The sequence below is a fragment of the Myotis davidii genome, unplaced genomic scaffold (genome assembly GCF_000327345.1).
Source record: "Myotis davidii unplaced genomic scaffold, ASM32734v1 scaffold332, whole genome shotgun sequence".
Lineage (NCBI taxonomy): Eukaryota > Metazoa > Chordata > Mammalia > Chiroptera > Vespertilionidae > Myotis > Myotis davidii.
In genome coordinates, this window is record NW_006285779.1 from 1855958 (window position 1) to 1869108 (window position 13151).

General features: G+C 55.8%; 1 protein-coding gene across 1 annotated transcript in view; it reads left to right on the top strand.

Annotated features, from left to right (window-relative positions):
* The window catches only part of SH3PXD2A (SH3 and PX domains 2A), a gene marked incomplete at its 3' end in the record, with an annotated part of 169961 nt that overhangs the window by 103898 nt on the left and 52912 nt on the right, over positions 1–13151 (top strand). Inside the window, exon 7 of the mRNA XM_015559269.1 lies at positions 6832–6876. Coding sequence (XP_015414755.1) covers positions 6832–6876 — 45 coding nt within the window. The remainder of the gene's footprint in view (positions 1–6831; positions 6877–13151) is intronic.

Here is a 13151-nt window from a genome sequence, read left to right on the forward strand (position 1 = left end):
GAGAGCCGGAGAGGGAGGTGGACAGAAAGAGAAAATGTTGGTTGGTTGCCTTCCCCAGGGCCAGGGATCGAGCTTGCAACTCAGGAATCGAGCCTGGGACCCTTCAGTCTGCAGGCTGATGCCCTATCCATTGAGCCAAACTAGACAGGGCCTGTTCTCACCTTTAAGTAACAGGGCTAGCAGCTGTCGGCCCCTAATCCAGTAATGGCGAACCTATGACACGCGAACTCATTTTTGGGGTTGATTTTTCTTTGTTACATGGCATTTAAATATATAAAATAAATATCAAAAATATGAATCTTTGTTTTACTATGGGTGCAAATATCAAAAAATTTCTGTATGTGACACGGCACCAGTTACGTTAGGGTTTTTCAAAATGCTGACACGCTGAGCTCAAAAGGTTCGCCATCACTGCCCTAATCAGTCAATGGCCTGAACGCAGAGGCTGAGTTTCCTGGTGGCCTAGTCAAAAAGAGGAAAAGGAACACCTGGAGTCTGTAGGAAACCTAAGAAATCTGGCCCTGTGCAAGGTTTAGCTGTACAAAAGGAGAGAGAAGACTAGAGGACGGCAGATATTTAGAAATCAGTTCACGGCTGCGGTGAGGTAAGAACAATAGAATTCCCACAGAGGGAGAGGTCTCGAGTGCTCAAGTACACTGAGATGTTGGTGGAGGAGAAGGGGGTGGGGGTGTATGCATTCCATTCGGGGGCCCCTGGCAGGGTCTCTGCTTCTCCTCCCCTCCCTGGAGCCCAGGGCGGGGGCTGTGTAAGCTGATAAGGAGGGTGACCCTGCCCTGGTCCCCTGAGCTCTTGGTTTGCTTTCATTCTCTGAGGAGTTTGTGCTGTTGGCTGTTCTCACTCCGGTCTCTCCCACCTGGGCTCACAGCCCACTCTGGATTTATTAGTTGGGATGGGCGGAACTCGCTTGACACCAAGGAAGGAAGGATTACTGGAAACATGGTTTGAGACTAGATTTGGGTAAATTGAACCCAATTCTCATTGCTCTGGAGTTACTCAAAGCTAAAAGGAACCTTATTATCCTCCTATATAATAAAAGGGTAATATGTAAATCGACCAAATGGCAGAACGAGCGGTTACTCTGATGCACACTGACCACTAGGGGGCAGGCGCTCAATGCAGGAGTTGCCCCCTGGTAGTCAGTGCACTCCTACAGGAGGAGCCCTGCTCAGCCACAAGCCAGGCTGACAGCTGGTGAGCGTGGCGGTGGTGTCGGGAGCCTCTCCCACCTCTGCAGCAGTGCTAAGGATGTCTGACTGTGGCTTAGGCCCGCTCCCTGAGCCATCAGTTGGACATCCCCCGAGGACTCCCAGGCTGCTAAAGGGCACAGGCCGGGCTGAGGGGGGACACCCCCCACCCCGCAGTGCACAAATGTGTGCACCGGGCCTCTAGTGAACCAATAAGAGTCTCTTTCCTCACAGGGCTATGCAGGGTTTTTAATTTAGTGCTTTCTTTGACTTCTCATAATCACCTGCACCTGACAAGAATCAGATTCAGCATCTAAGTGTCCTCAGGTGTATTTGGCCAGGATGTGCAGGCACTTGGTTTTCTTTCTTTTTTTTTTTAATTTATTTTTTAAAAGAGAGGAAGGAGGAGGAAGAGAGAGAATCATCAATGTGAGAGTTTTCTCTGGGCCTAAGTTCTTGCTGGTCCTGCAAGCCAAGAGTGGTGGCTGTGGCAGAGATGTAAGAACTGGGGGACCCGTCTCCACACCTCCTGTCTCCCAGGCACACACTGTTTTAGTCACCAGCTCTGCCCTTGTCGTCCATTCCCCACTGTGTCCCCCTCCAACACCTTTCACAGGCGTTAGGCCATATCACTTTTAAAACAGCTCTGCCCAGAAGACAGGTCGCTATTTGTACCCTTCTGTTACAGAGGTAAAGGAGGCTCAGGTATTTGCCAAGTGCCCAGAATCTCAGGGGGAAAAGGCAGAGTAAGCACAAGGCTCAAGATGAAAATAAATTCTCGCTCCAGTTCTCCGTCCTCGGCACCTCCGGGATTATTTGCTCTTTTCCTTGAGTTTCCATCGATTGAGCATGTGCTCAGGTGGTTTTCCCTGGAACAGCGGCCTGTTTCTCTGGAAAGACTCTTCAGCCGTGGTGCACGCGTACTGTGGAGACAGCACGTTTCTGCGGGAAGAGTCTAGAACAGTGGTTCTCAACCTTCCTCATGCCGCGACCTTTTAATACAGTTCCTCATGTTGTGGTGACCCCCAACCATAAAATTATTTCCGTGGCTACTTCATAACTGTCATTTTGCTACTGTTATGAATCGTCATGTAAATATCTGATATGCAGGATGTATTTTCATTGTTACAAATTGAACATAATGAAAGCGTAGTGATTGATCACAAAAACAATATGTAATTATATATGTGTTTTCCGATGGTCTTAGGCGACCCCTGGGAAAGGGTCCTTCGACCCCCAAAGGGGTCACGACCCACAGGTTGAGAACCGCTGGTGTAGAACATCAGAGAAGTGACTTGGAGACCCTGGGCCCAAATGCTTGATTTCACAGATGTGAGCATTGAGTCCCAGAGAAGGCAGGCCACTTGCCCAAGGTCATATAGTTAGTTCTCAGCAAAATCAGTGGTGCAGCTTCCCAGTCGGATGCCCTCCGGTTTCCACCAGACCTCGTGACCCCGCTCTGTAGGGCCCTTCGTTCTGTCACCCAAGGAGAGGGAGGTAGAGACAACTGGGAGGCAGGAAGCAGTTGGTTTGTGTCAGTCACAGCTGCTCATTTGGCCGCGCCTGCCTCTTGCTCCTTCACCCCATCTCTCTGTCTCCGTTTTCCCAGCCCCGAGCCAGCAACCTTGTCTGCCTCCTGGCTGGAGGGCCGGGGTTTGCGAGCCAGGGGTTCTCTGTTCATTGTAATGAGGCCGAGGGGGTCCTTCCCACCCTGGGAGACAGCTTGCTCGGGTGGGCTGGAGAGCAGGCACTCCAAAGGGGAGGAGTAGGGGGTGGGAACCATGGAACTGGGTTAATTCTGCAGATCCAGGGGACTGGGAAATAAATCATGTTTTAAAAAGACTTAAAAAAAGACAGGCTCATTGCTGGTTCGCTTCCCATTTTCCTTTGGAGAGAGAAGGAAAGACCTGCTTGTGGGGCTGGGGGGACATGGCATGAGCTCAGGCTGAGCACTTATCAGGGGCTCAGTTTCCTGTCCATTCCCCCGGTCTGCCCAAATGCTCAAACCCCAAGGGCCTAGAAGGGTATAAGATCCTTCGAGATGATCCTTTTTTTTTTTTACCTTTATTTCCTTGAGATGATTCTTGAAAAAATTTTCCTAGCAGCCAAGACCTTGTGGGCATTTAGTCTCTGTGAGCCGAGGGTCCCCACTTCTCTCTCTTAGGGTTTTGGGCCATTCCCCCTCTCCAATAGCTCTCATCTTCTGGCATAGGGGTTGACAAACCGCTGCCCACAGGCCGTGCCCAGCCCAACAGATGGCTTTGTCAATAAAGTTTTATTGGCACACTGCCCACTTACAGGGTTGAGTAATCTCGACAGAGACCACATGGCCCACAAAGCCTAAAACATTGATTCTCTGGCCCTTTACAGAAACAGTTTGTCAACTCCTATTCAACTCCCAGGCCAAATCATTTCCCTTGGCTCACTGAAAGGGGCTAGCACTTCCCAAAAGGTTTCCTTCTGAGGATCCCAAAAGAAACCAAAAGGGGAGGTGTGCCCAATAAGGCCAGCAGAGATGGGGAGAGATGTGGGTAACCTCTGGCTCGGTGGGGCCAGGTGGGGGTGGGACGGGCCTGGCCTGGCCTTGCTAGGGGACAGCCCACCTGGGGTACAGCAACAGGAAGGGATTGCTCCATTCTGAACTCAGACCCACTTGGCCAGCCCCACTTAAAGCCTCGGAGAGCCTAGGTTAGTGGTCGGCAAACTGCAGCTCGCGAGCCACATGTGGCTGTTTGGCCCCTTGAGTGTGGCTCTTCCACAAAATACCGACTTAGGCGCATGGGCCACGAAGTTTCAACTGCACTGTACATGTCCGCAGGTGCATCTAGCCTGTCTCAGGCCTCCTGGGGCGTGAAAGCAGGGCCAGCATAGCTCTTTCTGCCCCAGGAGGCTTCCCACTGCTAGGCTCCGTGGGAAGCTCTGGCCACAGAATGTTTGTCTCTGGGTGCACTCCCCCGGAGTCTCTCCACCCCCCACTCCAACTGACCCGATGTCTGGGATTGCCTGTGGGGAGCCACCAGACAGGTGTCAGCATTTTCGTCCCTGCTGCTCCTGGAGTGTGCGTCTTCTGGTGCCCCAGAGCTGAGTGAGCCAAGCTCCTGGGAGATGTGGCTGATGGTGGCTGGTCACTGAGCAGGGACTGTATGCCAGGCACTGTAGGCTGAGCACCGACTGCCTATGACCTCCTTTAAGCCTCACAGCAACCTAGAAGGTAAATATATCGTTTCATCTGGATTTTTACAAGTGAGGGAACAGGTTCAGAGAGGTTGAGTAACTTCCTCAAAGGAGCAGAGCTGGATTTAAACCTGGACGGTCAGACTCCAGAGGCCTTGCTAAACCTCTCCACCGGAGCCCCACTCTTTTGGCTTACGTTAGGAACTGGCAGAGCCAGGCTTCCCAGTTCTAGGAGGGGGGCCAGCCTGCAATCGGAAGGCAGCTTGCTGAGGAAGGACCAAGGGAGAGTTAGGTGCGTTAAATGGTGAGTAGCAAACTGATCACCTGAGGTCTGTGTCCCCACGAGGGATGGACACTATATTAGCTGTGGGACTTCAGGCAAGTTACTGAACCTCTCTAGTTCATTTTTCCCACCTGAAAAATGGAGAGAAGACCATATGGTTGTAGGTTTATTGTGAAAAACAAATGAGCCCTATATGTCAGTGCTCAGCACGATGCTTGGTGCGCAGTACATGCTGTGTAAACGTTTGCTGCTGTTAGGATGATGATTACTGTCTGTCACTGGGTCAGGCAGCGGTGCTGGCCAGTGCTGGTGGGCAGAACAAGGTTTTTATCTCAGTGTTTGTATGAGGGTGCATGTAGGGTTTGTATCTCAACTTGCATCTCAACGTTTCCTCCTCACTGTCCCTACTGCAGCCAGCGCTATGCTCCTTGCAGCGATGAACAGTTCAGCAGAGAAAGCCCAGCTGCAGTGTTCCCAGACCTGCTTCCATTTCTGGCTCTGCCACTCTGTGCTTGTGGGAACTTGGGCTGGTTACTTCCCATGTCCAAACTCATTTTCCTTCCCTGTAAAATGGGGTGGAATATGCATACCCACCTCAAGGGATTGTTGTGGAGAGTAAGTGAGTGATTATACACCACGGTGGATGGTCCATGTTTATTACATGTTGATTTGCTAGAAATGTTCACACCATTGGTTAGGCTAAGAGCTTTCTGCCTCATAACCTATATATATAAAAGCCTAAGCGACCGAACGGCCAGTCAATTGGCAGCTATGACGCACACTGACCACCAGGGGCAGATGCTCAATGCAGGAGCTGCCCCCTGATGGTCATTGTGCTCCCACAATGGGAGCACCGCTCAGCGAGTTTACCGAGCAGTGGCGGTGGCAGGTCCAGTGGGGCCGAATGAGCGAAGCAGCATGGACTCCTCCCTGGCCACCTGCTGCTTCGTGCACTACTACACCCCTCAGGTACACCACCTGCTGGCAGTCCGACATCCCCTGAGGGGTCCTGAGTTGTGAGGGTGCAGGTCAGGATGAGGGACCCCACCAGTGCCCAAATTCATGCACCAGGCCTCTAGTGTTATTATATCATGCCTCAGGATCTTATGTTCTTTTAGGTGCTTTGACTTTGCTTCTCCCTCTTGGCAGGGGGAAACTTTTCAATTGGCCGCTATGACGCACACTGACCACCAGGGGCAGATGCTCACTGCAGGAGCCGACCCCTGATGGTCATTGTGCTCCCACAATGGGAGCACCGCTCAGCGAGTTTACCGAGCAGTGGCGGTGGCAGGGCCAGTGGGGCCGAATGAGCGAAGCAGCGTGGACTCCTCCCTGGCCACCTGCTGCTTCGTGCACTACTACACCCCTCAGGTACACCACCTGCTGGCAGTCCGACATCCCCTGAGGGGTCCTGAGTTGTGAGGGTGCAGGTCAGGATGAGGGACCCCACCAGTGCCCAAATTCATGCACCAGGCCTCTAGTGTTATTATATCATGCCTCAGGATCTTATGTTCTTTTAGGTGCTTTGACTTTGCTTCTCCCTCTTGGCAGGGGGAAACTTTTAACCTCATTTCACAGATGAGGAAACAGGCCCAGATCAGACATGGCTTCTGTGCCTGGAAAAGGGCCCTCATCTCTTCTGGTCACTAAAGGTCCCTGTTCTGGGTTGGAGTTGAGGTGTGAGACTCTAAAATGAGGCGTCCTCCCTTGGGCTCTCCAGCCCTGAGGTTTGAATTCCATACTCAGGCTGCTGAGCCTGCTGGCCTGGTGAGGATCCTTGGAGCCACCAAGCCCTGTGGGGCCAGCCACCCACAGGGCCAAAGACAAAGGTCCAGGCTGCCTTCTCCAGGGCAGTCAGAACCCAGCCCACGGGCCCTGTTCCAAGCAAGGATTGTGTGGGCTTCTCCATGCTCCAAAGGATGCCTGCGTTTCGGCCGACACCTCATTATCCCGGTCCCAGCCGGCCTCTGCCTCTGTAATCACTCTGGCCAGCCCACGCCCAGCAGCCAGCCCAGGGCCAGGAAATCACTCCCCTCCCCTCCCCCGCCTTCCGCCAGCTGCTCTACGGGTGCCTGCAGCCACTCACCCGGTGGACCTCCTGCCTGCCTAACGGTTCTCTCTCCTCTGATTCTCTTCTCCCACTGCTGCCTGCTCTCGGGGACTCGGAAGTGTGGCTCTCCAGCTGGGCTGAGTCTCCCAAAAAGAACGTGACAGGTACTACCCAGGGTGCATGCGAGTGCATGTGTGTGAACATGTGCGTCCCAGGCATCCGCGTGTGGGAGCCAGTGCTGCCGGCCCCTCGCCGCATGCTTCCCTGAGAGACGCAGCAGCCCGCTGTTGGTTCGCCCGGCATCCTCTCTGCCTCCTCCACTGCCTATACTCTGCCTGCCTTTCGACCCTGTTAGGTCTCAGATCCGGCCTCGGAGGCTTCTGATGGGCAGTGACCACATAGCTCAGAGTGTAGCAAATGCACTCTGGACCCAGAGTGTGTGGGTTTGAACCCCAGCTCTGCTGCGTCCTGGGCTGTGTGCTGCCTTGGCGGGGTTCGGTGACCACCCTAAGTGGATGCAGTGCCACCTCCTGGGGAGCCTGGCACTCCGAGAGTTATCATCATCTTCAACAATTAACTCAATTGGCCGTCCCTGTGAAATGGGCCAGCCCAGGGTTACTAATCTCACTCCAGGCAGCTAACTGGAGGCAGGGGCGGAAGCACTGGAGAGGGCAGGGAGCTGCAGCAGGAAGTGGGGAGGCCTGTGACTGCGAGGGGTGGGGGGGTCACAGCCCCGGGGCCCCAGAGATGCAGAGTCTCTGGAGGCTGTGGGCTACCTGGCAGCCCAGGGTTACTAATCTCACTCCAGGCAGCTAACTGGAGGCAGGGGCGGAAGCACTGGAGAGGGCAGGGAGCTGCAGCAGGAAGTGGGGAGGCCTGTGACTGCGAGGGGGGTCACAGCCCCGGGGCCCCAGGGATGCAGAGTCTCTGGAGGCTGTGGGCTACCTGGCCCGGGATGGCCTCAGGGACTTGGGCCTGTGCCCTGTGTCTGTCCGGGCAGAGCTAGGCCAGGGGTCGGGCTTGCCTGTAGTCTTTGATCTTACTGGCTAGTGGCAGGCAGAGGGTGGGATTTGCAGAAGGCTTTTCCAGGAGCCCCTCCATTTCTGAGAGTGCTACCTGACACTCCCCCCAATTTCCCCTTACACCCCCCCCCCTCCTTCCTCATCCCCCACTTCCTCAGCCCAAACCTGAGAGCAGAGGTTCAGGCTTGGAGATTGTGGAACAGGCGGAGGGTCAGAGGTCAGAGGGAGCTAGCTGGGCCAGCCCCAGGGGTCAGAGCCCCAGGCTCAGCCCCTCCCTCCACAGCTGTGGGCAGGGAATAGGAGGCGGACATCTGTGAGGGGGGACCCAAGGGGAAGGCAGCAGTCAGGCGGACCCCTCGCCTGTCCAAGCCCCTTGCAGTCATCCTCCTGGTGCTGCCTGTGACGAGGGCCGGGGCCTGAGCTAATCACTGGGCTCCTGTCCCTTTTTCCCCTCTCCTCGAGCCAGTGAGCCGGAGCCCACTTGGCCCACAACAATACATTTTATTCACCAAACGTATAGCCTGGCCGCCTGAGGGCCTGTGGAGAAGCCGCAGGCCGAGTCCGGCTGGGAGGAACCAGTGGTGAGGGGAGGGACTGGAGGGACCTTGGTGGGATGTCCAGGGTTTGGGGGGGCCATGGAGAGTTTGGGGAGCCTGGGGCAGGGGCCACCACAAGGCTTGGCTTCTTAGGATGAGCCCAGCTGTTGGGAGAGAGAGGCTGTGGTGGGCGGGGGGTGGGGTGGGGAGAGCAGCCAGACTGGAATCCAGGGTCAGAGTCCTGGGTGGGTCGCCAGGTCTCTCTGGGCTGGGTTTCCCCACCTGGAATGTGGGAGTGTTTGATGAGACGGAAAACTCAGCGGGAGGTAAGGTCTTCAGGTTGCTTTGCCTGGTATCCCCCCAGAGTGGGCCTGGAGGCCCTGACCCGGCTCTACAGGGCCTGTGGCCTGCCAAGAGGCCAGTCCCAGAGGGTCACGGTGCAGAGCCGCAGCCTCGGCCACCCTTCTCCTGGCCCCTGTGAACCTTGCCCTGAGCTGCCTGCTGGTTCTGAAGCTGCCGAGGAACCTAAACCCCTCCTGCTCCTCCCCCAATTTCCCACTTCTGTTTGCTTTATAAACACTGTTTACAGTTTACATAGGGCATTAACCCTGTCACCTTATATCATGCCCAGAGCAACCCCTTGGGACAGTTACTGTTTCTGTTTCTGTTTACAGATGAGGAAGCTAAAGCGCAGAGAGCTTAAGTGTCCTCCCCAGGGTCACAGAGCTAGTAGGGGCAAGGCAGGACTGGACCTCAGACCCTTAGATTCCAGTCGTATGCTTTGGTGTCATAAATCTCGAGTAATTATTGTGTCCAGTGCCATGTCGTATGGCACCCGTCCTGGGGCATCGACTCTCAACAGAGAGACTTTTGTCTCAAGCACGAGGTCTGGTTGGGCCCCAGTGTCACACAAAAGATTCAGTGCAGGACAGGAGCAAGCACTACGGCGAGAGCGATTGGGCGACTCCTGGAGGCAGAGATGGTTGGGGAGCATCGGGGTTGGTAGGAAGAAGGGCATTCCAGGTGGGGGTGGTGGGGTGCAGTGCAAACAAATCCTCTTCCTTACTTATAACTCCACTCTGTCCCCTTTGAACTTGGCCCTTACTGCTGTTGGACTGTGGTTTTGACAGCTACAGCAAAGGCTTGGAAGGAAGAACCTGGGTAGAGCAGTGTGGCTGGCACAGAGTGATGCCCGAGGCATGTGCATGGAATGATGAATGTTGCCTGGAACGGGACGGTTGTGTGTCAGGGAACTTGAGGAGCTCACATTGTCAAGAAAGACTGAACTTGAGTTTGGCCTTTCTTCTATAAGCCACAGGGACCCACTGGAGTAGGGGGTTGACTTGGCAAAAGCCTTGTTAAGAAGTTTAAATTGGCAGCCAAGACCGGGCAGGAGCCAGCCGTCCCTCCAGGTGGCAGTCGGAGGAGTGCAGATGTGAGGCGAGGGTAGGGCAGGGCTCCGGGGAAGGCACAAGGGCCCATCCCTGGATGAGGCTCTTAGAAAGCCCCCTTCCAACCGGGAGGGGCTCTCCTCTCCAAAAGGGCCCACCCCTTCTCCAAGTCTCTGCCAAACCCTTTGCATCTGAAGACGGGAGTCTCCCTCCACTGCCTCTCCTCCTCTCTGGGGCCAACCCCTTCAACCCCTGGTTTTCCAGGCCCTGGTTGGGAGGGGAGCCAGCCTCTGTGGGATGACATCACCCACCGACCCGCCTGCCGAGTAGTTTCTCATCTGGATACCTGCTCCCAGCTCACGCCCACCCGGGCAGCCCCGGGCAGGCAACACCCTGAGAGGCAGCTGCCAGAGCGAGCAAGCTGGGAGCCAGCATGTGCTGGGGGAGGCCAGGGGAGGGCAGCCAGGAGCACAGAGTGTCTGTGTGTCCATCTGTCCATCCCCCAGCCTTTGGAGTAGCCTCCAAGAAGTGCCACCGCCTGTCTTGTGTGCTCTGGAATGTCTAGAAAGCATTTCCTTCCCCTTTCTACCTGTACCCCAGAGTGTCCGTCCTTCAGGAAGCTCCGGCCAGTATTCCGAGGGGCTGGGGGAAGGAGTATGTAGATTTTTTCCCCTCTTTGAAATCTTGTCTCAGGTTTCCTTGGCTTCGATTAAAATGAGCTGATGTCTCTCCACTCCCCAGCACCCCGGCTTGTCCTCTCTGGCAACTTGCTCCTGACCACTTGCTCCTCTGTGCCTCTGCTCCCTTCCACAGTTTAGTTGTCTAGTTTCCCCGATTTTCAGACGCGAGGCCCTGCCTGGTGTATCTGTATTGGCTCAAAACAAGCCAGTAAGTCACTTTGTGCATCTGTCTGCCTGTTCATTCATTTCATTCATTTCACAATCACTTACTGAGCGCCAGCCCCCTAAGTGGACACTGTGGTCTGCTCAACAGATGTAGCAGGAATCAATGTCTTTATTAAGCACCGACTGTGTGCCAGGTGTCCGGGACAGGATGAGGTAGGCCCTTCCTTGGAAACCAGGGGTCGGGGTCTCTCTGGAGGCCAGGCACAGCGCACACGTTCAGAACACAAGCACCAGTGTTAGGTGGGCTTGGGTTCAGTCCCAGCCATATGACCTCAGGAAAAGTGCTTACTCTCGTGCGCCTCAGTCTGCCTGTGCGTGAAATGGGGCTGTAACAAGACCTGCCACATAGGGTTGTTATGAGGATCCAATCAGACAGCGAGATGATGCGGTTGGCACCTGGCATAGTGCTGCCCATGAGTGACCAGTAACGAGGCTCCTGGTTAATCCTTGGTGTGAGCCAGGTGCTCTCGGGAGTTGGACGCTCTCTAACCTGGTGCTGGGGAGCTCCTCTTCTGTTTGTATCTTGAGTTGACACAGACTGGAAAGGGAGCCCCTCTTTGTGATGGATGCTCTTAGCCACAGAAGCACCGGTGTTCCCCAGGGGCCCGATGGGAGGTAGTCTCTAGTCAGCACTGTGCCCAGCACTGCCTCTGTCCTGCTGGCCATGTCTGAGCGCAGAGCCAGGCTGGCCCTGCTGCCTAGCTGTTGGTTGCATTTCTGCCTGAAATACAATCCTGGCTTTGGAGGGGTTGCCTGCGTTAGGGTCCCTTCTGGGTCTCCATTGGGCTGAGCTGGAGTTGCAGGATCCCGGGAGAAAACTGTCAGGGGCCATGGGTTTCTTTCCCTTCTGTTGCCCTAGGTTGGGCACATCCTCAGCCACCAACGACCCAAGGGGGGTCTAAAATATACCCCAGACCACTTAAATCTAGGTCTCTGGGGGTGGGACCCAGGCATCTGTATTCTTTAAAAGCTCCCAGGGCGGTTTTGTGAGACCCAGTCAAGGATCTCCGTGCTAGAAGAATGGGATGCCTGGAAACAGGAATCAGGCCGGTCCGTAACGGAAAGAGAAATGGGCTTGAACCTAAAACAGTGAATTTGGTTCTCTCTTCAGCAGCTGTGTGAGTGGGGACGAGCCTCTGGGCTTCTCGGGGCCGCTGAGTTGCCTTTTGTGAAATGGGAAGGTAAGGAGGTAGTTGTTAGGATAACTTGGGACGCCGTCCGTGCCTGGCACAGAATGTTGGCAAGTTGGACTCAAGCACAGAGGGAACGCGGCCGCAGGCTGAAGCACCGAGGGGGCTGTGGAGCCTGGGAAGCCTCGCAGCGGGTGGTGTACAGCCGTCCAGGAGGCTGGCATCTGTATAGAGCGGTGGACGCAGAGCTGAAGGTGCTAGGAATTCCTGTAGGGTCGGGAGGGCCTCCTGTGCGAGGCGACCAGTGGGTCTCTGGTTTGTGGATCCTCTGAGCTCCGTGGGGCATACAGTGTCTGAGGTGTTTTGTGCCACCTCCACCCTAGTGATGGAGGTGGTCATCGTGAAGCACGGAGAGGTGTAAGCAGCATGTCCGGTGCCGCACACCAGTAAACCGAGGTGGGCACGCAGTATGTCCACCTCCTACTTCCGTGTTTGCTGAATGAATGTTTGCTTAACTGGCTGAGGAGGACAAAGAAGTTGTTTGCTGCTTGGGAGCCTGCCCTCCTGCTAAGCCCCACCTTTGACCCCCTCAAGCTCCACGAAACTGCCAGGAGAGGACAGCTGGAGGCTTCTAGGAGCCTGACCACACGCCCCAGCGCTTCAAGGCGGAGGGAGACTGAGTCAGTCTCCATGGGGACAGTGGGCAGCAGCCTGGCCAGACCAGGGCCCCCTCTGGGAGAGCTGGCCTGGGAGAGCCGGCCTGAGGCTGGTCCGTGCGTGCCAGGCCCTGGGCTTGGTGGCAGCACCTTGGTGAGCCCACAGGGTAGGCAAGGAGCCGAACTCAAGGAAAAGTTGGGGAGGGGGGGCGGGCTGGGCTGGCCTGCCGCTGGCTTTCTTCTTGGGTTTCAAGTAAACAGTCTCGGCCCTCCTCCCCCTCCCCTGCCTCCACCCCCGGCTCCTCATTCGATGGGTCTCATGTGTTTCTATTTAAGGGTTGCGAGTAAACCCCAGTGATTGGCGGCCTCAAACCCTCTTGACTTCTCGCCTGGGCCCGGGCTGTGGAGACCATCTCTCCCGCTCTCTCCCTCTCCCTCCTGAGGGGAGGACTGCTGACTCTCTCTCTCTGGGTTTACAGGGGCCGGGGGAGAGGCAGGAGCCCTCCTCCTCGCCTTGCCTTTCTCTCTCTCTCTCTCTCTCCTCCGCTCTGGCTTCAGCCCTCATGGGCCGCCCACCCGCAGCCCTCCCCTCACGCCCCTGTCGCCGAGGGGTCTGGAGAGACCACGTCCGCCCCAGGCCTCTCCGCTGCCTCCCGCGTGCCGGGCTGTGACTAACTCATCGCACCAGCAGGCTTTCCCTCTGAGTTGCCTTGGCCTCCGTCTCTGCCCCTCTCTGTCTGTCTCTCTCCTGCCCCCACCCTCCCTCCGTCCCCTGGCTCCCCATGTCCCCCGGCCCCCG